At 55.2% G+C, this 26,675-nt stretch overlaps 3 protein-coding genes across 12 annotated transcripts; all 3 read right to left on the bottom strand.

Moving 5' to 3' along the window:
• Window positions 1-1,666: 1,666 nt before the first annotated feature.
• On the bottom strand, window positions 1,667-9,369 carry PIGO (phosphatidylinositol glycan anchor biosynthesis class O). 10 transcript variants are annotated; one of them, XM_062208017.1, is made up of 13 exons: window positions 9,269-9,369; window positions 8,742-8,916; window positions 8,130-8,632; window positions 7,452-7,595; window positions 7,162-7,285; window positions 6,745-6,904; window positions 6,376-6,555; window positions 5,307-6,167; window positions 4,640-4,916; window positions 3,922-4,128; window positions 3,472-3,701; window positions 2,851-2,921; window positions 1,708-2,702 (listed from the first exon to the last, which is right to left on the bottom strand). In XM_062208017.1, exons 2-13 carry the CDS (start codon window positions 8,774-8,776, stop codon window positions 2,573-2,575), a joined length of 2,922 nt encoding a protein of 973 aa, XP_062064001.1. In that variant the 5' UTR covers window positions 8,777-8,916; window positions 9,269-9,369; the 3' UTR covers window positions 1,708-2,572. The 10 variants fall into 10 exon arrangements, with proteins under 10 accessions (XP_062064004.1, XP_062063998.1, XP_062063999.1 ...); XM_062208021.1 differs by having other exon boundaries at window positions 1,722-2,702; window positions 5,943-6,167; XM_062208022.1 differs by having other exon boundaries at window positions 1,723-2,702; window positions 5,976-6,167.
• Window positions 9,370-12,125: 2,756 nt separating this feature from the next.
• STOML2 (stomatin like 2) lies at window positions 12,126-15,295 on the bottom strand. The gene is made up of 10 exons (XM_062208013.1): window positions 15,189-15,295; window positions 14,814-14,951; window positions 14,327-14,426; window positions 14,139-14,197; window positions 13,956-14,057; window positions 13,666-13,800; window positions 13,368-13,512; window positions 13,174-13,253; window positions 12,823-12,951; window positions 12,126-12,401 (listed from the first exon to the last, which is right to left on the bottom strand). The coding sequence occupies exons 1-10, from the start codon at window positions 15,231-15,233 to the stop codon at window positions 12,264-12,266; spliced, it is 1,071 nt and encodes a 356-aa protein (XP_062063997.1). The 5' UTR covers window positions 15,234-15,295; the 3' UTR covers window positions 12,126-12,263.
• A 1,668-nt stretch (window positions 15,296-16,963) lies between these two features.
• Window positions 16,964-24,902, bottom strand: ATOSB (atos homolog B). Its single transcript, XM_062208012.1, is given in 10 exon segments — window positions 16,964-18,200; window positions 18,280-18,455; window positions 18,536-18,604; window positions 18,825-18,983; window positions 19,155-19,260; window positions 19,432-19,490; window positions 19,615-20,025; window positions 20,027-20,589; window positions 20,830-20,973; window positions 24,665-24,902. Coding segments are annotated over 8 exon segments (1,620 nt in total). The 5' UTR covers window positions 20,513-20,589; window positions 20,830-20,973; window positions 24,665-24,902; the 3' UTR covers window positions 16,964-18,046.
• Between the last annotated feature and the right edge of the window lie 1,773 nt (window positions 24,903-26,675).

Below are 26,675 nucleotides of genomic sequence, written 5' to 3'. Positions count from 1 at the left end.
CCACTGGTTCACTCCTCAAATGCCTGCAACATCCAGGCCGGGGCCAGGATGAAGGCAGGAGTCTGGAGCTCAATTCAGGTCTCCCACATGGGTAGCAGGGACCCAAGTGCTTGAGCCATCATCTGCTGCCTCTCAGTGAACCGGCAGGAAGTTTGATCAAAGCAGAGGAGCCCGAACTAAAACCAGGCACGCTGATATGGGATACAGGTGACCCAGGTGGGGACTGAATCATTGTGCCAAATGCCCACCCCCAGGGTTTCTTTCTAGTGTGATAAAAGTGTTACAGAATTGATAGAGATGATGGCTCATTTTATTCCTCCTTTTTGTTTTTTAAAAAACAAAGATGTATTTACTTATTTGAAAGAGTTAGAGAGGGAGATCTTCCATCCTCTAGCTCACTCCCCAGATGACTGCACCAGCCCTGGCCAAAGCCAGGAGCCAGGAGCCAGGAACTTTTTTCAGGTCTCCCACATGGATAGCATGGGCCAAGGCACTTAGGCCATCTTTCATGCTTTTCCCAGGCCATTAGCAGGAGCAGGGAGCTGGATTGGAAATGAAGCAGCCAGGACACAAACCAGTGCCCAAATGGGATACTGGCATTGCAGACAGCAGCTTTACCTGGTACACCACAGAGCTGGCCCTAAAAAGATAGTTTCTTTTTGGGTTGGTCAAATATTCTAGCTAGTGTTGTGGCACAGCAGGTTAGGTTGCTGCCTGTGATGCTAGCATCCCATAGGAGCTCCAGATCGAGTCCTGGCTACTCCACTTCTGATCCAACATCCCTGCCGATACACTCGAGAAAGCAGCAGAAGATGGCCCGAGTTCTTAGGCCCCTGACAGCTGTGTGGGAGAGGAAGCTCCTAGTTTCGGCCTGACCTAGTTCCAACCTTTGTAGTCATTTGGGAAGTGAACCAGGGGATGGAAGATCTCTGTCTCTCCTTCTCTGTGTTTCAAATATATAATTTTTAAAAAGGATGTTATTTACTTGAGAGGCAGAGTTAGAGAGAGAGAGAGAGAGAGAGAGAATCAATCTTCCATCGTCTGGTTCACTCCCTAAATGGCTACAATGGCCAGAGCTGAGCAATCTGACGCCAGGACCCAGAAGCTTCTTCTGGGTTTCCCATGGGGTGTAGGGGCCCAAACACTTGAGCCATCTCCTGCTGCTTTCCCAGGCCATTAGCAGGAGCTGGATCAAAAGAGGAGCAGCTGGAACACAAACTGGCGCCCACATGGATGCCGGCATCACAGGCAGTAGCTCTACCTGCTACGCCACACGCCGGCACCTATCCCACTGTTCTAACATGTTCCTTCATGGTCCCATTTCTTCCTGAACTGGGCAGGCTTAAACTTCAAACTCCAGTACTATTCCTCCTCTCTAGAGTTTCTCTATTCTTTTTTTTTTTAAAGATTTATTTATTTAAAGAGAAGAGTGATAAAGAGGGAAACAGAAATCTTCCATCCACTGGTTTATTCCTCAAATGCCTACAACAGCCAGAGGTAGGCAAGACTGAAGCCAGGAGCCAGGAACTCCCTCCAGGTCTCCCATGTGGGTGGCAGGCCCAAGTACTTAAGCCATTTTCTGCTTCCTCTTAGGGAGCACATTGATAGGAAACAGGAACCGAAAGTGGAGCTGGGACACAAACCCAGCCACTCTGATATGGAATCCGCGTCCCAAACAGTGACTTAACTGCTGCACCAAATGCCTACGACTTCCCAACTCATTTGATAAACATCTCTGGAGGAGCTCATGCCGGCACTTTAACCATGACACGGGAGTGGTGGGGTGGATGGACGGCATGGGAGACACACAGGAGAAGAGCATTAGGGTCGTTGGGTTTGGTTCCAATCAGGAATAACCAGTGGGACATCTTATAGAATGCTCTATAAGAAGGGCAAGTAGGTCTGATAAAGGCAGCACAGGTTGGGAACCAGCGAGGCTCCCACACAAGTAAAAGGCAAAGGAAGTTCCATCGTGAGAAGACACACAGAGCGGGGGACTCAGCACTGTTTGGGGCTTCAGACAGTAGCGCTTGTGTTTCATGATTCCTGGGCTTCTTTTCATTTTTTTTTTTTTCTGTTATCAAAAAAACTTAATAAAATGTGTCATATGGCGAAGGAAAATGGCAGGTGAGATAATAGGTGTGATTTGGGAAGAAGTGGGGGCAGGGAATTCAGACAACTCCAAAAGCTTGCCAAAGGTTCTCAGGTGTAACCAGGCCTGCCTAAGATGACTAATGCCATCTACACCTGCTGGGAAGGAAGACTGCCCCTCCCCCTAGCCCTTATAGGACATGGAGGTCTCCTCTACATCTCAGACGCACATATTTACATTATGATTTTATTCTTGGGAGATCACCTTCCTAGTCCCTCAGATGCATCCAAACCCGGAGTTATGGGATCACGACCCATTGTCGTTCTGAATTATAACGTAATGAAGTCCCAGCAGCCAGCAGCCCCTGGCTACACAGTGGTAAGAGGCAGTGTGGCTGAGCCTCTCCTGCAGGTCATCTGGCACCTGTCCAGGCTAACTTGTTCTCCAGCTCTCCTGTGCCAGCATCCACAACAGCCTGAGCTACCTCTGCTGGGACACAACTAGCTGCCTGAACCAGGAGCTCACGGCACCATCCACTCGCATCACCAAGGCTATGCCCAGGAGAAGTCCCACGCTGCTCACAATGAAGCCCAGGGCCTCAAAAATGAACCTGCAAAGAAAGGTGGAGTCTCAGAGGACAGAGAGGAGGCCTGGTGCCTCTTCCCTACGGAGGCAAAACCTGTTCACTATGAACGTTCACACGTTGCTCCAAGCTTCTCTCTCCCCACCACTGCTCCTTCTCAAGCAAATCCACTCACTTGGGGGCAAACACCTTCCAGACCATGAGATGCCTGCGGAGGATGGAGGCTGCCAGGACACAGGCCAGAATCTACAGGAGGAAAGGAAGGGCCAGGTTAGTCAGGAAGGGAAGGAGGAAGCAGGGAGAGTTGCTATATTCCCCTGTAAATGCGAGGAGGAAAGCACTGTGTGTCAGTGGGAAAAAACCCTGGGCTATGAGTTGGGAGACTCGATTCTTGTCCTGGCTCAACACTGACTCACCGGGTGACCTGGGGCAAGTCACTGCCCATCTGTGATGCTAACACTCAGGCTGCCTCTCTGCCTCCCAAGGCGGAAGATGTCGGGGCCACATCTTCTGCCGCTGGAGGAAAGGATTCCTGACTGCAGGGAGGGAAAGGATCCTGGCCACGGCCTCAGCTTTTCCAGTCTGCCCATTAATGGCGCAGTCCCCAGATGCCACAAACGGGCTCTGGATTTAGGTCGTAGAAAGCATGGTCCAGGACTAGGATTAAAGAGGTGCAGATTTAAGGTTACTGAGCTTATCTGTACCTCAGTGAAGGGTCCCAAGGGTTTGAAAGTATGAAAGGATGTGAAGCACACGCATGGGGAAAGGTCACCCCCGCCCTGCCCCCTGTACTCACCTGGACACCAAGGACAAAGAGGTACTTGAGGCCCAGCTGCAGCAGCGCTGCACTGAAATGGTGAGGGGCATCCCGGAGCCGCATCTCCATCAGCGGCTCCTCCCCCTCCTCCCCCTCCTCCTCCTCAGGCCGGACTTTGGCCTCAGCTTCATGCCCTGGGGGGTGCCGTCTCTTTTTTGGCCCTTGACTCTCACACAGGAAGGGCCAGAGCAGGAGCAGTGGACAACCTACTGCCTCGGGGGGTGGGGGAGAGGGAGAGATGTTATCAATGGAGGACCCCGGTGGGCCAGTCCACTCTGGTCCCCAACCACCCACAGCGATTCCATCTCCAAAGAGCCTAGGCAAGGGGTTTCAACGATCCAACAAAATCACATCTCCCCACTCAGATCCAGGGGCTCCTTTTCTTTCTACAGAGCAAACCATGGGAGCCAGGGAGGGATGAGGAGTTACCTGCAAAGAGAAGGTGGGAGGCAAAGGTATTGGCTCCCACTAGCAAAGCAGGCAGCCAAGTGGAGGATCCATGACCTTCTGGGAATCCCACGAAGGCTGCATGCCAATGGATGGCAGGAAAGACAGGCTGGTGGCCGGTGGAGTAAAAGGTCTGTGCGGCCATGAGGGCCCAAGCTGAGACTGCCTGCCAAGGCACAGTAAAAGGACCTGGAGGAAAAGGTACACCTCTATAGCATGCTGCTCCGCAACACACACTCCTCCTGCGTCAGTGCTGATTCTCTCACACACACACGCCTACCACCTCGACCTCCGGAGAGGCAACACTTTACTGTTCTAATGCCCTCTGTGGCACAAAGCCCCATCACCCTAATCCGAACCCTACTATGGTCAATCTCTCATACATGCACACCTCATTATGCTATTAGGTAGTCATAATCAACCACCTCCATCCCTAGATAAAGCAGGGAATGTGCTCGTGCGGATACGGCATTTCAACAAGAAATCAATTTTGGAGGACTCCTTGCCTCCTGCCTCCACGAACTCTGAGAGCCAATGGGAGGGATCAATTAGTTTGGTTACTGCAGATAAGAGAGAAGACATTAGGAAGGCCTTCCCAGCTCTAAGGGGCACAAGATCTTATGTGAAGTGAGGAACTGTAACAGCGACCACGCCCATCACTCCTGTGCTCAGCTGAGTCAGAGCCGAGCTAGGCACTTACCAGGGCTGGGGACGGGGACCCCGGCAGCAAGCAGGTGCAGGAGCAGGAAGCTCTGCAGAAACAGAAGCAGGAACACGAGACTGATGCGCTCCGTGTGCAGCAGCAGAAGTGGGAAGGCCAACAGGGTGAGGGCCGTCACCATGGCAGCCGAGTAGACACTCCCCAGCTGATAGACAGCCACCGTCAGTGGACCCTCGGATCTGGTCCTCTCTAGCCGGCCCCGGAACTCCTCCTGCATGTGTCGGTAGATCTGAGGAACCACGTAATCCAGGTCGGCCTGAGAAGTGGGGGGGCCTGAGAAGGGAGTGAGGACAGTCCTGGTCCTGGGGGCACCCGCCCCGGCCTTCACCAGCACCGTGACGGGCCTCCAGAGCAGCAGCACGAGCCCTGCGGCGGCCAGCCCCACCACAGCCCGAGGCAGCACAGCCGATGCCCCAGCAACCAGGGCTCGGAGACGCGGGGGTGCTTCATCTGCTCCTGAAGCCAGTGCCCAGTAGGCAGCAGTGCCCAGTGCCATGAGGGGCAGCCCCCAGCGCACAAAAAGCACAGGGGGCTCAGGGCTCTTGAGATTACCATAGTGGCGAAGCCATAGGCGCACAGCAGCTAACAGGGCCACCAGCGCCCCCACACAAGCTCCATACCACAAATTCTTGGCTCGACCACCCACCATGGATGCCAGAGGATTCAGCCATGGAGAGGAGTGGCAAGCGGGTGTCTCTTCAGGGCAGCGATGAAAAAGCCCAGCTAGCCTTGTACATAAAAGCAAGCCAACGCCAAGCCTCAGGGCATAGGTGCCACTGTGCCGTGGGAGGCCTGTTGGGGCAGAAGAGCCAAGACGGGGTATCGTGAGCAGCTTAGGGGGCAGCATCTGGCCCTCCCAATGAAGCTGCACAACGAGGAGCAAGATGAGCGAGCCCAGGAGGAAGGGGGTGGCCTTGGCCTCAGCTACAACAAAACTATCAGAGAAGAAGGCAGCCAGGCGAATGAGCAGGAGTAACAGGATGGGCCGAGGGATGGGAAGCAGGCTTGTGAGCGGCCTCCCGGGCCCCCAGCCAGCCCAGGCGTTCCACAGAAAAGGTAGCAGGGAGCCCACTGCAGCCACTGCTGCTAGAACCACCACATCCAGCTTCAGCCCGGTGGTCGCCAGCAGTGCAGCACACACCATGGCCCCAGCCACGCCCCAGGCCACAGGTATCAGGAGCAGGGAGTAGAAGGGGAAGGCCGGGGATGTTGCCCACTGGGATGCCAACATGCAGAGAAAGCAGGCAGCAGCCAAGAGAGCAGCACCCCCCGCCATGCGGACCAGAGAGAAACGAGCCCAAAATTCGATGCACACAGCCCGAGCTCCCCGCAGGAACTGCTGCAGCTCCGCAGCCACAGTCTTCAGCGTCTCCTCAGCCCCCTGGGGATTCTTCAGAAGCCACTGGTAGTCAGCAGAGGCCTTGGAGAACAGGTTCTGCAACCGACGAAGCTCCACAACCTGGAAGTCCTGAGTAGCCGCTGAGTAGGTGTGAAGAAATCGGGACACCTGGTGGAAAGTCAGAGGCCAAGGGCAACAGAGGCAAGGGCAGGTATTCAAAAGCGGTATCTGGAAATCTGTGACCAAACTCTGTCCAGGATGGAGGAAGGGCAGGGCAATGGTTATGGAAGGTGGAACTGAGACCAGACAAAGGACAAGGGAGCGGGTCACTGTGCCTCTCTCATGTCCACCCTAGCTTGCCCAACTCCTCACTTACCTGCTGGGCATTGATATGGAGAGCCGAGGCTTGGGCTAGAGCAGAGGAGTGGGGCTGGGAGTCCTTGCCCCCCGAGAACAGCTCAGCAATCACTTCTCCAATGTTCCCAAACGGGATGGGCAGGCCCAGCAGCAGGGCCAGTGTGGGCACAAGGCTGATTTGAGGAATCACCTCTGGTTCCTAGAGGGAAAGTACAGGGGTCAATGGGTTCATCATAACACTGCAGTCAGTATTTGGGATGGAAGACACAAAGGTCTAGGTAGGAAATGAGAATGGGATATATCCAGGCTCATGGATCTGGGGGCTTAAAATAAAGACATGCATTAGGACACTGTAACCATGACATGGGCTGACCACCCCGGGCCTCACCTCTGGCGGAGTGCTCGGGAAGAGGGCTGTGGGGCTGTACAGAAAGAGTGCAGCCGAGACCTCCAGCTCACTGTCCCCTCCATGGTCGCCACTCACGGTCATCCCATGGTCCCCAGCCACCACCAGCAGTGTGTCATTTTCCAGACGCTCCACAAGTCCCCTTGGGGCCAAGAAATGTGTCACAGGTAGCGGACGGATAGACTTTTCCCAGGGCCCCTCTACCCCCAGCTATGAGTGGCCATAACTCTGATGCCCAAATCTATAAACTGAGGTACTCAGGTGGACGAGTCCTTTAGATTCACAAAAAGGCAGGAGAAGGCAGAACTCAGCAAGGAGACTGCAAGATAGGGACTTTTTCTTCTTCCACCCTGAGACTGTCAGACACACCCACTCCCCCAGCCAATAGCCCACACTCACTGGATCACCTGGTCCATCTGGCTAAGTTTCTTTGCCATTTCAGGGTGGTGAGGGCCATGCCTGTGGCCACAGTGATCCACACCCAGGAAGTGAGCAATCAGCACATCCCATTCACCACTGTCCACTGTGAAGGGAAAACACTGAGCACAGGGACTAAGGCCCACTCCTCAGCCCCAGCCATGTCGACACTCCCCAGGCTGCTGCACGCCCGGGAGGCTCAGAGTGTGTGGACTGAAGCAGCCCTCCCCAGTATTTCTGTTAGGGACTGAGGGCTCGGGCTCCGTGCTCACTGGTTGGGTACAGGTGTTCCAAGATGCCATTGTCCACTGTGTGGAGGTCTCTGGTGTTGAAGGACGGGAAGAAGAAAGCTTGGGAGAACGCTCCAGGGAAAAGGGCTTTCCAGGTGTCATCTCCCATGAAGACGATACGCCTTCCTGCAGGGCCAGGAGCAGGGGCAGAGCAAGGCAAAAGAGGAGAGAAGGACCTTTAATGACCCAGCAGAAATCTCTGCCATGCACCCCAAGGCCCTGCCATTCCATCCAGTAACTCCTTCTCTTTCAGAGCCCAACATTTTCAAGAAGTTTTCCATGATAACCATACTCCACCCAGGCCTCTCACTCCCTGTTCCTACCAATCACCCTGTCAGTCCTCCATCCCTGAGTATCTCAGTGGATGTGTTTTTTTTTTTTTTTTTTCTGAGTGTACCCCTTTTTCAAGGTCAGTGAGCTCTGCTCTCTTCCCCAAACTGTCAGTTGAGGCCCCATCCTCACTTCCCCTTTACAGAGTTCTCAAGAGTAAAATCCACATCCCATGCAGATTAAAAGCTTCACAAGGAGAAAGGGCAGATCAGAGCCCCTCTCCCTTGTCTCCCAAATTGAGCTCCCTACACACAAGGCCCTGCACCCACAGTTCTGGCTCCCTGACTTCTGAAGCAATTTGCCAAGATTTCCAAAAGGGCCCAGACTGACCTGCACTGTTGAGTTGCTTAATGAGATTGTCTTCTACTATGGCATGACTAGCAAAGTTACTGCCGGCATCGATAAAAGTGGGCAGTGAGCCGGTGGTGAGGGCCTTGAGGCGCTGCATGGTGGTGGTGGGTGGATCCACCTGCGCTCGGTAGAGCCGTGCATGGTGAGGCTGCGTCTCCAGGATCTTCTGCAAAGAACCTAGTTTGCCCAGAAAGGGCAGGGAGGCAGGAGGCTCCGCAGAGCGCTGAGGCTGGGCAAAGTCAAATCGCAGAGCGTCTATCAGCACCAACACGACCCGGGAGAACCGGGCCGCCATCCAGCAGGCCCCGGGCTGTCCTCGATGGCCCCATGGCAGGGACCCAGGGCCTGGGGGCTCCTGGCAGCTGCTATGGTTAGTGAGCTCCAAACGGGTGAGCAGGAAGCCACTGGTGAAGAGGGCAATGCCAGCGTAGAAGAGGAAGCAGACCCAGGCCAGGAAGAGCAGCACTGAGACCTTCTGCATCCTGGTAGGGGAGGAAGAGGGAATTCATCACGGCAGGGCAAACCCTCAGGAGATACTCTGGTCGCCCAACATAACGCCCAGCTAAAACCGTTTCTGTTCGAAAGCCTTACTGGAGATAAACAGTCCCAATGCCAAGCCATCGCATCCTTCCTCTCCATCAGTTCCATGAGGTCCCCGGAGCATGGGCCTCAATCTGGAGCTGCTGTTAAAGACGCCGTCTCCAGGGCCCAGCCCAGATCGACTCCGTCAGGGACACAGGAATGTGCACGTATGCATCAGGAGAGCCTGCTGCCGAAAGCACACGGTCCGCGAGGAGAACTTACTCCAAGCGACAGACCGCTCTCCGCAGGCTTTCTCAGCGTCTCTGTCCTCGCTACTCTCAACACCCCTGCGGCGGCCAAGAATCCAGGTCCGGCCGACCGCGCCGCCTGGCGGGGACCAAAGGGACGAAGGAGAGGAGTCATGCTCCGCTTCCCAGCGGCCAGGAGACCAGAGGCCAGACCTCCCTTGCGCCACGGGGCAGGGGCGCAGGTGGAGAGCCGGTCAGGCATCACTGGGAGCCGGGTGGCAGGCGGCTCTGCCTCCTCCGGCGGCTTCCTGGCCTCCGCCTGGACGCTCTGGCCCCGGTGCTAGGTACCTGTGGCTGCGAGCAGGGCCGAGGGGCGTTGCACCCCTACTTCGGGACAGGGGAGCGTTAGAAGTTCTGAGCAGCCCCTGGCTGACCTGGACCGGCGCCCGGAAGTGCGACAGCGGCGCCCAGGGCCTGGCACCACCGAGCTGCGCGCGGCAGACAGAGCGGCCCACCGGGAGCCCCAGCGCCATCTGCCGGCACCTCGGTGGAAATTCGGCGAGGCTCGTAGGGCTTGGCAAGTTTGTTGGGAGATTTCATAATTTAGGAGAATTAGCGGGCAAGGCACTAAGTTCAGGGAAGAGTTCGGGGAGCCACTGTCCTTTCGTGGTTAAGTCCAAAAGCACAGAGTCTGGAGTCAAACTTGGCTCTCAATATCATTATTTGGCATTGCTTAGTAAAATGAAAATAAGACTTTTCTCTCTTTGCTTGGCTAACTCCTATTGATAAGGTTTCATCACTCCTCTCAAATCAACTAAAGGAGTTTTATAACTCAATAATAATAATAATAATAATAATAATAATAATAATAATAAAAACTCCAAATAACCCAGTTTTAAAATAGGCAAAGGATGTGACTAAACATTTCCTTGAAGATATCCAAATGGCCAGGGGACCCACAGAGCGATGCTCAATGGCACTAGCCATCAGGAAAGTGCTGAAAATACCACTTAAGTCCACCAGGATGGCTATCATTAAAGACAAACAAATACTGGCAAGGGGGTGTTAGAAACCTTCATTTGTGGCTGGGGGGTCATAAAAAGAGGGCAGCAGCTTCGGGAAACAGAGGAACAGTTCGTCACCAGGCTACACAGTGGTGAACTAGCAGAATCACGCAGAGGTGAACTCCTGTGTCCAAACAAAACTATACATGGATGCTCATAGTACTACTGTCCATCCCAGCCAAAGGTGCAATCCCAGATGCCCATCACTGACGAATAAGCAAAACGGCTTCTCAGTACTATTGAGGAGGGGGCAGGTACGGGTGAGGAAAAGGTGCGTGACACATTCCAAAGCTGGTGGTTGTTCAGCTCTGAATATACTAGAAAGCACTGAATTTGTGTTTTTAAATGGGGGAATTGTGTGGAGCGTGCATGTTAGAAGCCTGGGGGTGGGTGTCTGACACAGCAGTTAAGATGACACTTTGGACGCTTGGGTTCGAGTCACACAGCTCCACTTCCCATGTCAGCTTCCCACTAATGCACACCCTGGGAGGCAGAAGGCGATGGCTCAGGTACTTAGGTCCTTGTCACCCACACACAAGACCCAGATTGAGCTTTGGGCTTCTAGCTTTGGTCTGGTCCAGCCCCCACCGTTGCATGCATTTGGAGAGTGAAATCAGTGGATAAGAGATCTTTATCTCCCTGCCGGTCATTTAAAACATAAGTACAAGACTTAAGCTGGCAATTTTTTTTTTTTTTGTTAAGATTTATTCATTTATCTGAAAGTCAGAGTTACACAGAAAGAGGAGAGACAGAAAGAGAGAGGTCTTCCATCTGCTGGTTCACTCCCCAGTTGGCCGCAATGGTCAGAGCTGTGCTCATCCAAACCCAGGGGCCAGGAGCTTCTTCTGGGTCTCCCACGTGGGTGCAGGGGCCCAAGGACTTGGGCCATCTTCTACTGCTTTCTCAGGCCACAGCAGAGAGCTGGATCAGAAGTGGAATAGCCAGGTCTCGAACTGGCGCCCATATGGGATGCCAGGACTGCAGGTGGCCACTTTACCCACTATGCCACAGCGCCAGCCCCTGGCAATGTCTTAAAACCTTTAAAATAAAAGCCTAAATTTTTGCAATGGACCTACAACTCTTACACACTATCCCCCTTTCCCCTATAATTCATCATCTAGCTGCCACTTTGCTTCTTTTATTTATTTATTTATTTGAGAGGTAGAGTTACAGACAGTGGGATGGAGAAACAAAGAGAAAAGTCTTCTGTCCACTGGTTCACTCCCCAGATGACTGCAACGGCCAGCGCTGCGCTGATCCAAAGCCAGGAGCCAGGAGCTTCTTCCGGGTCTCCCACACTGGTGGAGAGGCCCAAGGACTTTGGCCATCTTCTACTGCCTTCCCAGACCATAGCAGAGAGCTGGATGGGAAGAGGAGCAGCTGGGACTAGAACCGGCGTCCATATGGGATGCTGGCACTGCACAGTGCTGGTCCCAGCACTTTGCTTCTTTATCATATCCATAGTGGCTCCACTGCTCTTCCACTTAAAATTCCCACATGCTCTACCCCAGGACCTTTGCATTTACAGTATCAGCTTCACTCCCAGCTGCCCAAAAGGGTCTTTCCTTCACCTCCTTCATGTCCTACCTTCCAGTCTATCCGTGAGGCTTCCTGCAGCCCTGCCTCCACGTCACAGCCCTTCTAGCACACCATTGGTCACTTGCTACCGCCACTCCCTTACCTGACTGCAGAAGCAAGGATGGCTGGACCTGCCGCTTTGCTAACTCCAGCGTCTGGCACGGAGGCTGGCACGTGGCAGACGCCAGATGTTTTTGAACAGATGCCCAGGGAATGCCCTCAGCCCCTGAAGACCCCGTATGCATTCAGCAGCTCTCCCCTGCCAGGACAGCCCGCTTCCGTGAGAAATATCCCAACACCTGCCTCACACACCGCCCCACACTGGGCAGGAAGGGGACTACACCCGCAGTGGGCAGCTCCAAGGTCATGTGGATTGATCGTTCTGCCATTATCACACAGTTCCTCTTGAAGACAAAAAGGGTGCTTTCACTTTAAATAAAGTTCATGCTCCTAGAAGCATCAGCTCCCAACACCTCACAGGATTGGAGAGTGAGTGTAGACATCCAAAGAAAACGCCAGTGACTTGCCCAACGTAATCCCCCAATCAAAGAGGACAGTTTCTGGTTTGCTACTGGTGAGTTTATTACATGATTAAAGTTCAAATAAAAAAATAAAAAGCAAACTCGTGGCAGAGAGGCCGCAGACAGAATCTGGAAGGGCTGCTCCCCTGCCCCGGGACTCCCTGGCCACGCCCAGCTCCACTAACTCAGCTTGACCCGATCAAGTTCCACATCAAGACTTGCATCTGTGCCTTGGACATCTCGGCCGCTGCCACGGGAGACTGAGTCCTGGGCCCCGGAACCCGGGGCTTTGGTGAGGGCCCCGTACACACCCATGGCCTGAGGAGAGGGACAGAGAGAGAGAGCCGTGAAATCACGCTGCAGAGGGCACAGCCCAACCTACTAATGGCTGAAAGAAAAAGGTGTGACTAGGACTACTGGGCTGGGTTTGTCTTTTTCCTTCTCTTAAGCCTTAGACATAAGCTTTGGAGTTGACCCCAGGAATCCATAAGCCATCAGAGTATGATGACCTGGGGACCCTGGCACAGGTATCTACAAAAAAAAAACAAAAAACAAAAAAAACCACCTCTCAAGAGCTCTCTATCTGCAGGGCTGAATGGAGGTGGTGTTCTCTACAGGGAACAAAGGAAGGGCTGGGCCAGGGCACTCTGCAGACCAATGGGGTGTGAGCGCTGGTGGTAGTGGGAGGTCTCAGTCCCTGGCACTAGTGCTCCATGCTGGGTCCTCAGAGAGTGCTAACCTGCGCCACCATGCTGGTGACGTCCCCGGGATTGGAAGGCAGCAGGATGGTATTGGAGTCCTTGGCCAGTTTGGAGAACGCGTTGACATACTGCTCGGCCACAGTTAGCGAAGCTGCTGCATCTCCGTTCTGTGGCCACATGGGAGATAAAAACAAAGATTGCAGATCTGGAGACGGGGATGATGGAGAAGAGGGATCAATTGCCTAAACAGAGGGTATGCAGGTCACAACACAAGACATCATGTCACCTGCCTTAATGGAACCCATAAAGGAAAGAATGTCCCCCAACGGTAGAGGAGAACCCTTTCATGGTCAACTCTGGGCCCCCACTGCCACCCGGGGGCCTCTCACATGTTGTGTCAGAGCTGCAGCCAGGATACGAATAGCTTCAGCCTTGGCCTTGGCCTTGGCCAGAACTGCACTGGCTTCTCCTAGAAGAGAGGAGACAGAGGCTGACCCGCGAAGACCCTAAAACGCCCAGAGTGCCGGTACCGCCCTTCAGAGCTCACGCCCTGCTCCTCCCTCGGCCTCTGCCTTCGTCTAACCTGCTGCCTGATTGATCTGCTCAGCCTTTTCTGCTTCAGAGGCCAAGATCTGGGCCTGTTTCTTCCCTTCTGCCACGTTGATGGCCGACTCTCGGGTCCCTTCCGACTCTAGAACTGTGGCCCGTTTTCGCCGCTCTGCCTCGACCTGCAAGCCCCCAGCAACATCCACTAACGAGAAGCCAGGGGAAACTCTTACCCACACTTGCAATTCTACCCATCACAACAGGGAAGGGAGCCCAGGTCCCCCCGGGACTACGGCACCCTGAGGTCCCCTTCCTCACCCTTCTCTGCCCCCCACCTGCATCTGCATGGACTCTTTCACCCGGGGAGGCACATGGATGTCCTTGATCTCATAACGGAGGCAGCGGATGCCCCAGCAGTCCGCAGCCTGGTTGATGGCATCCACAATGTTGGCATTCAGAGACTCCCGCTCCTGGAGGAAGAAAAGGTGTCAGCTCTACAGCCTCAATCCATTTATCGGCAGACTGAGCTGATCAAGATCCCCTGGGGCTGATCTTGATCCCCAGAAAAGACTGACAGTGCCAGGTTCAGGCCTCCAAATCCTAACTCTGTCTGCATGTCACTTACCCGGAAGACTTTGTCCAGGGAGAGTTTGCCAAGCTCTGATCTCATGGTTGTCTGAGCTAGCTGGGTGACAGCATACTCGGGATCCTCCACACCATAGCTTGCCTGGAAGGGGCGTGGACAGTGTAAGAAGCTTGGGTGCAGGATTTTATTGAGAAAGGTAACTAAGAAGCAGGAGGCTGATACCTTGTAAGGGTCCATGATGCGCAGGTACAGGACCCCGTCAATTTGAAGAGTTACATTGTCTGCAAGAGCAGGGGAGAAAAGAGGAAGGTCAGGCCCCCAGGTTCCAACCAGCTCTTTCTCCTAAGTTCTGGATGTACAGCAGCCACATCCCTAAGGGTCTCAGAGCACCCACGTCACCTGCCCCTCACCAAGAGTCACAGCCGACTGCTCGGGCACGTTGATGACAATTTCCTTGAGGCTCTGCACGTATCGGATCCGGTCTAACACAGGGATGAGGATGTTCAGGCCCTGGGAAGAGGAGTCACGGGTCCTCAGGAGGGCAGGGGCTGTGGGGTTGAGAGCTAAGCTAGGCCTGGAGCATGCTCAGAGAAGCAGTAGCCCTTGTCGAGAGATATCCTCAGGAGGTCAGAGCATCCCAGGTTGCAAAACCCGAGAGGACAGACAGGTAAGGTTAGGTCTCAGTGGAGGGGAGGGCCAAGGAAACAGGAGTCAGCAGAGAGCCACCTGTAGGCAGACAGGTGGGACTGAGCAAGGGATGATGGTCAGCAGCCTGGGCCCTGCCAGGCACGGCCCCAAGAGTCAGACCACATGAGTAGGCAGGCCCCCAAGGAGGTCCCACCCCCACATGTGAGGGGGGAAGGGGCTTCTGGCTGGCTGGCCAGAGTAGGTTCTCACAGGCTCCAGGATCCGGTGGAATCGGCCCATTCGCTCCACCACCCAGGCCTCCTGCTGAGGCACAAACAGTACCACGGTGTTTCGGGGCAATCCGGAGGAGGCGCGGTGCGGAGCGCGGACGGACGCCTGCACAGAGCCCTGGAGGGCAGACAAGAGTCAGCAGAGACCCCAGCGGGCCGGGCACCCGACTCGTCCCTAACGCATCTCCCTACACCCCGACGCTCACGGAGACCGGGGGAGGGACTCACGTGAGGACCACAACCTCTGACCCCCGTCCACTACCAAAGTTGGAATCCCGCTCCTGCCCAGCCGAGGGCCCAGCGCGACTCTCTGACCGCTGTCTCGACTCTCCAGAAAAGGTTGCCTCGCTCTCACCCTTAGCAAAAGGGCTCCAGTGCCCCGCGCCGCGCGCGCCAGCATGTCCCACCGCAGCAGCGACCTCCGGAACCAACGAGACGAGGAGCAGAGCGGCCGCTCCTGCAGCCCAGACCCGAGCCTTTCCGGCCGCAGGGCCACGCCCCCGGATGTACTTCCTTCCGGATGTCCCTTCCCCCAGGCCACACTCGCCCAATCAGCGTGGCTTGGCGGCGCGTGCCCCAAGTTGTTTGCGGGGAGACGCGGACCTTCCACAGAGGCCCCGAGGCTGCTGCTGCGTTCTGGTTCTCGCCGTTCGAGGTCGAGATCCCCTGAGTGGTGAACAAAACGAACACTCTTTCCTGCATTCTTTACCGAGCCTCGAGACTCAGTTTACCCACTAGAGCGTGTAGTCGCCCCCATCTGTCACCATAGCGACCGCTGGGTCGGCGCTGACTCGTTGCCATGGAGATTCTCTGGTAGCCCCGCTGTGCTGCGCCCAGCCTTCCCGCTGGGGACTGACCCCGTTCCCGTTGCCGTGGTAACTGGGCCTCACTTTGCCTGGTGATTGAGCTGAGATTTTGCACTCTCTTTCCCAAGGCGCCACGGTTCTCCTGTCTCTTCCCAGTCGGGGTCTGGCGGGCCTGGTCCCCTTGCATACCCTGGCAAGCCTGGACCTCCAACCTTGTCTGGGGCATGTCACCTTGCACACACCCCCCGATGCTCTGGCTTTATCCTTTCATAGGTCTGCTCAGTCACCCTCATTTTACAGAAATTCCGAGGCGTTAAAATCATCAACAGAACCAGTATAAGGATCCAGATCCACATTCAGAGACTTAAATTTTTTTTTTAAAGATTTATTTATTTAGGGGCCTGTACTGTGGCGCAGCAGGTTAAAGCCACGGCCTGCAGCAGCATCCCATATGGGCGACAGTTCGAGTCCCAGTTGCTCCACTTCCAATCCAGCTCTCTGCTATGGCCTGGGAAAGCAGTGGAAGATGGCCCAAGTGCTTGGGCCCCTGCACCTGCGTGGGAGACCAGGAAGAAGCTCCTGGTTTCTGATCGGCCCAGCTCCAGCAGTTGCAGCCATCTAGGGGAGTGAACTAGCGGATGGAAGACCTTTCCGTCTCTCTCTGTCTCTAACACTGTCTTTCAAATAAGTAAAATGGGTCGGTGCTGTGGCATAGTGGGTAAAGCCACCGCTTTGCAGCGCTGGCATCCCATATGGGCACTGGTTCGAGTTCTGGCTGCCCCACATACGATCCAGCTCTCCGCTGTGGCCTGGGAAAGCAGTAGAAGGTGGCCCAAGTCTTTAGGCCCCTGCACCCACGTGGGAGACCCGGAGGAAATTCCTGGCTTCAGATCAGCACAGCTCCAGATCAGCACAGCTCTGGCCGTTGTAGTCAACTGGGGAGTGAACCAGCGGATGGAAGACCTCTCTCTCTGCCTCTCCTCTCTCTGTGTAACTCTGCCTTTCAAGTAAGATTTATTTATTTTATTTATTTGAAAGGCAGGGACAGAGAGTTCTTCCATCCACTGGTTCCTTCCCTAAATGGCTGCAACCACAGGGGCTGGGTCAGGATGGAACTGGTAGTTCAGCCCACTACGCCACGATGCCAGCCCCGGGGAGTTCAACTTTTCCCCCAACACCTCCTTCCCACTCATCATTTGAGAAGAGGAAGACCAAGCTCCGAGAATCAGCATGGGCTCAAGCTTACTGCCTGCTCTCCGGGAGAAAATGCAGGGTCCCACCTCATGTGAAGCCCCCTCATCCCGAAAGAAAAGGGAAAGATTAGTTCAAGTTTCCAAACAAGAATTTATTCTTTCTCTTAAATGTTTTTCTTAAAAAAGTACCAGGTACAACTTTTTCCTGTTTTTGTTTTGTTTTGTTTTCAAGTTTCAGCAAATGCTTGTTCCCCTCTGCCCAGCCCCAGGAGTCTGGGCTGAGGCTGGGTCAGAGTCTGGAGTGGGGATTGGGGTAGTTGGGAACCACATGACTGAGTCTGAGGGCTGCCCCTCACCCCAGCTGAGGTAGGTGGGTCAGAGTCCGGCCAGGTGAGAGGAGGCACCCCAGTCCTTTGCCCTGACTCTGCCCCTGGACACCTTCCTCAGTCAGGACCCCAAAGCAAGGAGACACAGGCAGAAGGAGAGGGACGTGGAGTCTGGAGCCCTAGGTGAGGGGCAGTTAACCCCTGTGTGTGCATGCATGTACTCCCTCTCTCTCTGCCTCACACACACACACACACACACACAAACACAAGCTTGTACACACACACACGTAGAAGTTGGCTTTCGGAGATGGGTCAGAGGGGGAGGACAGGGGAAGCTGAGTCTTTGGCTAATGACTCAGTCTCTCTGGAATAACCCCTCTGCCTTCGGCCGAGGGAGAGCACTTCTCCCCCTACCCTCACATCAGCCTCTTCAACTCCTGAGATTGGAGCAGTAACTTTGAGTGGGAAAGGAAGGGGGTGACGCCAATTATCAGGTGTGGGAGGTTACCAAGGCAATCCAATTTGAATAAATTATAAATTAAAAATAAATAAAATAATAAGTGGCCCCTGCCCAGGACAGGGAGGCAACGCTGGCATGAATTGCCTGGGAACTTGGGACAAACTCAGGGTAGCTCTGGTTTGTCCCTGCTATCTAAGCTGGCCTGGGAAACCCAAGAGAGGGGACAGGCACGTCGAGTACCCGGAGTAGGGCAGGGTGTGGAAGGACCAGAAGCTTTAAACACCCAAATAGTCAATTTGGGCACGAGCAGGGCGAGAACTTTCATTCAAGCCTGAAGGGTCTCTCGCCATCTCTCCATGTGTTTACTCGGTCCAAGATGGAAGAGGAGGGGCAGGCTGTTGGCCCACGTGGGTTCAGAGCGCCTGCAATCAGGGCAAAGGTGAATAACGTGGATTATGGGGGGCCTCGGTCACAGCCTGCAGTTCATAGGGGAGCCCTGTGTCCAGCTCCAGGCTCCGGCGGGAAAAAAGCAGGCGGATATCTCCATGCAGGCTTACACGGCCTGAGCGGGAGCTCCGGAACCTAAGGGAGAAGAGTGTGATTAAAGGAAGAGTCCAGACAGCAGAGAAGCAAGGAGAGATCCTAATCAGGGAAGGGCTACCTGAGGTGCAGCAAGTAGCAGAGGAGGCGGTGGGTGGGGCTAGTATTTCCCTCCTCACCCACAGGCACCAAGAAGAGGCGGTGGCGCAAGAACGTCATGTGGGCAGCAGGCATGTCCGAGAAGTCAAAGGTCACGAGGAACATCTTCACCACAGTCTGGTTGGGGTTAAATAAGGTCTGGGGACAGGACAGTCAAGGTTGGTAAGACGTAGAGGCTGTTCTCCTCTCTACCCACCCACTCCCGTAGGGAGACTTACCACTTGGATGGTGCCCACCTTGGGCACACTGTAACCCTTCCTCCCCAGGGGGTTCAAGTCCACGACGCCCTGGGAAGGCCATGGAGCCATTAGCCAAGGTGGGGAGCAGGAGAGCCCTGAGCCCTAAATACCTGCCCCGCTCCACAGTCTCAGACCCTAGATGGCCTCTGCCCCACCTCACTCTGCCCCACTCCTAGGTGAGGAACAGGAATAACTCTTGTCCCCCCCTCTCTCCCCAAGGCCCCTCATCCTCTTAATAAGCTACCTTCGGGTTGGAGTTAGGTCCTACCAGGAAGGGGGCCGGGGCGTTTTGCTCGGAAACATTGAAGAAGGTGACGGTGACAGGCAGCGTGACATGCTGGGGGCAGTAGGACCCACTCGCTCCAATCTCTGCTGTGTAGCCCTCGATGTGGCCAGATGGTGCAAAGCGTCCTCTCAGCAAGGATTCCTGGGGTTGGGGTGGGGGAACACGTGGTGGGAGAGACCCCAGTCCTTATCCATCCACACCACGTGGTGGGAGAGACCCCGGTCCTTACCCATCCACACCACGCGTCCCACCCCGCAGCCACTGTCCCACTGCTCCCCGGAGCCCCCAGTCACAAAGCCCAGTGGGAGCTACCTCAAAGTTGCCCAGCAGAGTACGGCTGACAGCAGGGGTAGGAACAGGGGAGGCACTGGGGGGGCTCAGCAGGCCTGGGCTCTTCCGGAGGCTTCGAAGGGAGCTCCTGGTGGGGGAAGGGACGCATAGCTTCAGATATTCCGGGATTCCTGCCCATGTCCTCAGGTTCCATTCTTTGCCATTATCTAGGGCTCCTGCTCTGGGGTCCCCTATCCTGGACTATAGGTTTTGACCCGCATTCTCAGGAACAGGACAGAGGGAGAAGCTGGTCACTTACAGCTTCAGGCGACGGGCACCTTTCAGCCTCCGCCCCATGGGACTGCAGTCTGTTGGGTCCTACAGAGGTGAAAGGTTAAGAAAGGAGACTGGGTGGAGGCCAGGTGTATTTTGGGACAGGAGCTCATCAAAGCATCGCCCCTTCACCCACACAAGTATCCACTTCATGGTGGTATTGGCTTACCACCAAAACAGGCTCCTTGGGTCCAGGCAGCAGGTGACTCCAGAAGGGTGTGGCTTTGGCATCAGAACTGTTGGCAGCAGGAGGGTGGCCCAGGGTTCCCCGGCGCCTCCGAGGGGCTGGACCCTCATCCTCAGAGCTGACATCCAGGGCTTCTCCAGCAGGAAGCAGCCTTCGCTTGGTGGGGCAGGGGCCTGGGGGTCCAGGGCCAGGGGGTGTGTGCTCGGGACTGTGCCCATTGGCAGTGCCAGGGGACTCCCTAGGCCAGGGGCTGCCCCCATTGCCCACCCCAGCCACTGGGCTCTTACCCCCTATTTGTGCAAGACTGTGCAAATCAGTGTCAAGTGTGTGCAGCTGGCCCGAAGGGGCTGGCCCTGGGGATTCCCCCAAAGACCCCTGACCCCCTGGATCTGGGGGAAGCCCAGTCTCTGGTGTGCAAAGTATTGCAGGAAGCATTGGATGGGGGCCAGGGAGGGCTCTGGGCCCCTGAAGTCTGAGGTGAGGTGGTACTACCTCCCTGTTCCACAACACAGAGGCCATGATGGGAAAAATGCTGGCTGGCCACACCCAGTCCCAGCCCCAGGCCCTCTGGGCCCAAGAGCCCCAGAGTAGATGGTTCTTCAGGCGGTAGTCCCTCTCTAGCCCCCAGCCCAGGGCCTCTCTTCAGCTCCCGTGGACCCTCAGTAGGTGGGGCTGGACGCTTCAGGGCCCTGTGTGGCTCAGAGGCACCAGCCGGAGGGGAAAAGATGGATACCTGGTAGACCCCGGGGGATGCTGCCCCCCCCGCCGGGCTGTAGCCCATGAGCAGGCCACCCTGGAGGGCCCCCTGTCTGCCTGGAGGCTGTGAAGGGCCAGCCTCGGGCTCTGAGGATGGAGACGGCTCCGCCTGCACGTGGCGCATGAAGCCCCCCTTGGGTCAGTGGGGGGCCCCCCCCACGGCCTTTTATGCTGGGCCTGGGCTGGGGGGCCTGGGGACATCTGTGCAAGAGAAGAGAAGAAAAGGTGGTCAGGGGACTCAATGAGTCTTTTTCCTTCCAGCTGCATTTCAGACCCTTCCCTGGCCTGGCGTGACCTTGAGGGGTTCCTGAGGGTGAAGGTGTGCAAACCCCGGGATGGATGTGGGGAATGTAGGGGTTTCTAAGAACTCTTGAGAGCGTGGCTTGTTTAGCTCAGACTTCTTACTGGACCAACTCCCCTCTCGTTCTCTCTGGTACTCACCCCGAAGAAAAAGCTTCAAGCCCAGCTGTGTGTCCCCTCTTCCTGATGGACGCCTTGCTCCGCTAGCTTGCAGTCTGGTCCATGCCCACTGCACTGGCAAGGTGACTGCCACCATTCCGTGCAGCTCCTGGGCTCAGCTGGACCCTGAAGACAGGAAAGCAGACGTAAGCCAGGCTTCCTGGAGCCATCGCTGAGACCTCGTCCCCATCGTGGGCCGACAGAGTACACTCCAGGACGTTCCTCCCATGTGAGGCGCGCTCCTCAGAAACAGAAGGCACGGGCTTAGCGTGCACATCGGCACAGTGGGTAACATGCTGACTGGCATACCGGCTCAGAGTTCAAATCCCAGATCCAATCCTGATTCCAGCTTCCTGCTAATACACACCCTGGGAGGTTCACAGTGATGGCTTAAGTACTTGGGTCCCTGCTCCCTATGTGGGAGACCTGGATGGAATTCCTGGCTCCCAGCTTTCACCTGACCCAGCCCCAGTTACTGTGGGAAGCGAACGAGTAGATAGGAGATCTCCGTCTTTCAGCCTTCTTTTCCTTTCCTTTTTAAGATTTATTTATTTATTTGAAAGGCAGAGTTACAGAGAGAAAGGGAGAGACAGAAAGAATCTTACATTTGCTGATTCATTCCCCAAATGGACACAACAGCTGGGGCTGGCCCCAGCTGAAGCCAGGAGCCAGGTGCTTCTTCTAGGTCTCCCATGTTCGGCCATCCTTTGCTGCTTTCCCAGGCCATTGGAAAGGAGCTGGATCAGAAGTGGAGCTGCTGGGATTCCAACCGGCACCCATATGGGATGCCACCATCTTGGGCAGCGGCTTTACCCACTATGCCACAGGACCCTCTCAGCCTTTCAAATAAAGAAAATTAATTACTTTTTTTTTTTTTAACAGGCAGAGTGGACAGTGAGAGAGAGAGACAGAGAGAAAGGTCTTCCTTTGCCGTTGGTTCACCCTCCAATGGCTGCCGCGGCTGGCGCGCTGCGGCCGGCGCACCGCGCTGATCCGATGGCAGGAGCCAGGTGCCTATCTTGGTCTCCCATGGGGTGCAGGGCCCAAGCACTCGAGCCATCCTCCACTGCACTCCCTGGCCACAGCAGAGAGCTGGCCTGGAAGAGGGGCAACCGGGACAGAACCGGTGCCCCGACCGGGACTAGAACCTGGTGTGCCAGCGCCACAAGGCGGAGGATTAGCCTAGTGAGCCGCGGCGCCGGCCAATTAATTACTTTTTAAAAATGAGTTGGGGTAGATATTCTCACGCAGCTGGTTAGGCTGCCATTTCTGATGTCTGCGTTCCTTATCAAAGTGCTGTTCTGCTTCCAATCCAACTTCCTGCATCCTGGGAGGTAGCAGATGATGGCCCAAGTGCTTGGGCCCCTGTTACCCACAAGGAAGACCCAGATGGAGTTCTGGGCACCTGGCTTTGGCCTAGTGTTGGCTGTTGTGGATGTTGGGGGCATGAACCAGCAGGTGGAAGAAATCTGTCACTTTGCCTTTCAAGTAAATCAAAATAGATAAAGAGGAGTTGTTGTTGTTGTTTTGATTTTAAAAAATGAGTGGAAACAGGATGACCACGTGTCGGGGCTTCCATCTTCGGAGGGGGGTGACATACTGCCAAGATTCAAGAGACCATGCCAGGTGGGAGGGCATGGATTCTGCTGTTACTCAAGGCCACTGCGTTGCACAACTTCCCATATGGGTGTCTCCAAAAGGGTAAGTGCCACCCCGAGTGCTAAGGGCAGAGGTCTTGCAGACAGTCACACCCCATTGGCGCCCCCGAGAGGTAACAGACCTCAGGCGCTTCAAGCTGGCTCTTTGGTCTGAAAAGCCCAGTTGCCTCCAACAGTCTGTCTCTTTAATAAGAGGCAACAAATCCAACCAAAAACAAGGAGGTGGGGGACGAATGCCAGACAGCTCTTTCCAAGGCCTACCCTTCCCCCAGGCCCTGCACGTTAGAGATAAGGCAGCAGCAGTCAGTCAGCTGGAAACCAGCATGCCCCTCCCCCAGCGCTCACACACCCACAGTGCTACAACCACTGCCTGGCTGCCAGGGAACAAGGCGGTCCTCACTGACTAGTCTACCCTCAGGAGCCCCTACTGTGGGGAGGGGATCGTCCAGTTGAAGACCAACTGCCCCCAGAAGGGTCAGCCTTTTCCTTTGGGCAGTAGCTTGTGTGCCCGCCACTCACAATGGCTACTCCTTCAAAGAGGGCCCTTTACATGCCTATCCTAGACCTATGCTTCCGCTTCAGCTAGGCCAAATGCTATCCCCTCCAGACAGTCTGCTCTGTCTACCCCCAACCAAAAATATTTCCCCCTCCTCTGGGACTTCACTTACAGCAGTGTGACCACTTCCTGAACCCAGGGACAGTTCTGCTCACTCCTGTGGGGTACAGCATCTCCTGGACTGACCATAGGGTTCCTCAGGACAAGTCTGTGCCCCATCCCTCTGCCCAGTTCCAAGCAAAGAGGAAAGCACATAGCAAGGCAAAAAAAAAAATAAATAAGTAAAAAAAAAAAGTGGAATTCAAACCCTGGAGATCTGTGCAGAGGAAAACTCCCCGGGTGAGAGAAGCAGAGAGATTAGTTGCACAGGGAGAATCAGCAACAGACGGGGGGGGGGGGGGGGGGGGGGGCATTTGCAGCCAGGGACTGAAAAACTCTCCCACACCAAGTTCCCATCATTGCACCCTGCACTTCTCCATTTCACCAAGTTCTCATTACAACTAAGATCCCTAAGAAAATTCTGGCTCCGTGTAGTGGGTGGGTGGGCTGGAAAGTGCAGAATACTGATGGCAGCTCCCTCATCTCTACTCCTCCTTTCCTCCACTCAAGCCACACAGATCCAGAAGGTCCTTTTCCTTAGCATCTCCACTTCCGGGTCATCCCCGGCACCCTCCTGAGCGGTTGCCCCAGGGTAGCCAGGTGATGACATGATGCCCTACTTGACCCCAGCATGCCTAGCATCTACTCATTACGCGAGAACCCTCTCATTCCCGCCCCATCAACTCGCTTTAAGACTCATTCCTCTGCCACCCAGCCAGTCTGGCTCTGGACCATGGCTTCAAGCTGACTCATGGGGCAGGACTGCGGGGGGGGGGGTGATGGGGGAGCAGGGCGAGGTAAGCCAAACCTCACTCTCAGTGCAGGGGATGGGCAGCAGCTGGCATCAAACAGCTGTGCCAGGCTGTGTCTGGCAAGGACTACAGCTCCCAACATGCCAAGGGAACAAGGCCAGCAAAAACAACAAGTCCCAGAATACCATGGGGTCTGTACCCTCAGACACCTGCTAGGCCAAGGAGGTGGGTGTTGGTATAGGGATGAGCTCCCAGGTTCATTCTGCCTTTCCCTTCTGTAACAGAGATAACCATTTCTACCCTATCAAGGAGGGTGACAAGAAGGATTCCTTTCTATGTGCTTTCAACCCTCATTCTGTGCAGCCAGAACTACTGCAAGCTGCTACACAGTTTGTCCCTATAGGCATTCACACAAGTCAGGGGGCTGTTCCGTGGACCACCACAGGGGTCGGAAAGCCAATCTCTGCTCACTCCCCAATCCCTGGGCCCTAATCTAGAGCCCTCCACTGCGGGGGTGGGGCGGGGTGAGCAGACCTCTGCAACCCCTCCAAACTAAGCCCGGCAGACTCACCTCTGCTCCTGGACTCCTCGTTCTGGACGATCTCCCACTGCCCTCGCCGCCCCCCCGGACCCCCCGCCCCCCGCTTAGCCTCCCAGGTTCTTTTTCACTCTTCCTCCCCTCAGCCTGGGACAGGCCCCATATCCAACTGGGGCGTCGGAGATTTGCTCTTTTCCCCCTAACACACACTCACCCCGCTCCCAAATTGGCTCCGCTGCGGTGGCCGCTGCTCCGGGCCCTTCCGTCCCGTCCCGGTCCCTCCCCTCGGATCCGCGGTCCTCCCTGCCACGGGCCCCACAGACAAAGGGTGGCTCAGGCTGAGTCCTGCTCAGCTGGGCTCTTCTCTGATCAGCTCCGTGTGCAACACGAGCAGGCCCGGGCGCCCGCAGCCCCTCAGCCGCTGCCGCGCCCCTCCCCGCGACGGTCCCTCCCCGGGGCCGCCCCGGCTCCGCGCCGCCGACTCCGCTGCCCCTCTGACTCACAGGCCATTTCCTACCAGCTGATGGGGCCGCCCGCCACGCCCAGCGCCCCACCACCCCTGGCGCGGCGGCCACGGCCGCCACGCCCCCCTCAGACCACGCCCTCCATGGGTAGCGACCGTGCTCATTGGCCCAAAGGAGGCCAGCCTCCCCTCGACCTCAAGAATGAGGCACGCCTCCTCCAAGGGGCGGACGCCTATTGGCCCACGAGGGGGCAGGCCTACTCAGGGTCGCTCCTCCCATATCCTTAACCCCTCATCTGCCTTAGTCCAAAGGAATTCTCTGCTCTGCCTTTTAACCCCCGACTCACTTCTCAATACTCCCTCCCCACCCTTCTTCTTCCTAGGCATGTTAATAGGAAGCCCAGGGTTTTCATAGATATAATTCGAAAACACGCAAAGTCAACCTGCCTTTATCATTCCAGACCCCAGACCCTAAACATGCCCATTTCATCTCTCCCCACCTTCCAAACGAGCACTTCCCAGCCAAGAAGGCTGTTTAGACCTTAGGAAGCTTCCTTCATGCCAGAGCAGAAGAAAAAACCCTGGGGTAGGATCCTATCGCCTTCCATGCTAAGAAATATTTTCTTCTTTCTCTTCCTCTATATAAATGTTCTGGGCCACACTGTGGCGCAGTGGGTTGAGCTGCTAACTGGGACTCGGCATCCCCAATCTGAGTGTTCACTGGAGTCTGGCCGCGGCCTGGCCCAGACCCTGTGTGTGGCAGCCATTTAGGGAGTGAACCAGCAGATGGAAGATCTCTCAAATAAATACATACATAGATGTTATTTTGCTTCTGTTAAAGGAACCCTAAGAGCTCCTCAGATATGAATACCTTTTAATTTCAGGGACCCAGGCATTACTTTTTGTGTCTCCGAACTCCCATCCTGAGACCAGGCCTCCCCACTCCTTGCCAGTGCTCTACTCAGTTCCTTACTCACAGTTCAGGGGGGCTAGGAAGGCATCTGGTAAGAATGGGGAAATGAGCCCAGCTCTTGTGTTGGATTTCACCCCCATGATTCACCACTCCCTCAAAACTCCCCACTCTCCCCGAGTCACTGGCTCCAGGCCCAGCTCAGACCCAACCAGATTAAGTGATGCAGAAGCATCCTAACCCTTGTCCTCCTATTCTTTAAATGACTGGGATTGAGCATTAAAAGATACAGAGGGGCTGCTCTGGAGGCAAGCTGAGGCAATAGATAGCCCTATCTACTTTGCCCTTAGCCCCGGTCAGCAGGCCAGTTTGCAACTCAGGAGATTTTTCTCTCGGAGACTTGCCCATGGAAGCAAGAGGCAAGCACCAGAGCCCCACGAGGGAAAGCCAGCCATTTTTCTATAGTTCAGAGGCCACATAAAGCCCTAAGGCTTTCTCCCTCCTCACTGATGCTGTGGTTACCTCCCCACCCACCCACCCCCACCCCTGGCATCCGGGGCCCTGAGGTTGTCATTGGAAAATAAAAAGAGGTTTTCCTTTAACTTCCTCCTTATGCTCCGCACTTAAGAGGCACAAGCAAATAACAGTTCCTCTAAGCTCACCTTTCCTCCCCTCAGTCCAGGGGGAAAATTTTGTTTGTTAGCAACAAATTTTTTTTTAAAAAAACAAGTCCAGTTCCCTTGGACTGACTTCCTTGCTGATTCCCTAATGCTCGGGAACAGGATCAAGGAATCCTGAAGAAAACTACACAGCACTCATGTGAAGAGCCTGTTCACCTTAGTAAGAGCTAAC

Source organism: Lepus europaeus, chromosome 12 (genome assembly GCF_033115175.1).
Source record: "Lepus europaeus isolate LE1 chromosome 12, mLepTim1.pri, whole genome shotgun sequence".
NCBI classification, from domain to species: Eukaryota; Metazoa; Chordata; class Mammalia; order Lagomorpha; family Leporidae; genus Lepus; species Lepus europaeus.
This window is presented reverse-complemented; position numbering and strand designations above follow the sequence as displayed.

Excerpts from the sequence above, each read along its gene's own strand:
- PIGO (XM_062208014.1), bottom strand. The coding sequence starts at position 8,776 with ATGCGATGGCTTGGCATTGGGACTGTTTATCTCCA. Across the intron at positions 6,905-7,161 it reads CAGATGGACCAGGTGATCCA|GGGACTTGTGGAGCGTCTGG; the intron begins GTGAGTGTGGGC and ends CTTGGCCCCAAG. Across the intron at positions 2,922-3,471 it reads TCTTTGTCCTTGGTGTCCAG|ATTCTGGCCTGTGTCCTGGC; the intron begins GTGAGTACAGGG and ends TTCCTCCTGTAG.
- STOML2 (XM_062208013.1), bottom strand. The coding sequence starts at position 15,233 with ATGCTGGCGCGCGCGGCGCGGGGCACTGGAGCCCTTTTGCTAAGG. Across the intron at positions 13,254-13,367 it reads GCAGATCAATCAGGCAGCAG|GAGAAGCCAGTGCAGTTCTG; the intron begins GTTAGACGAAGG and ends CCTCTCTTCTAG. Across the intron at positions 12,402-12,822 it reads TCACCAGCATGGTGGCGCAG|GCCATGGGTGTGTACGGGGC; the intron begins GTTAGCACTCTC and ends CCCTCTCCTCAG.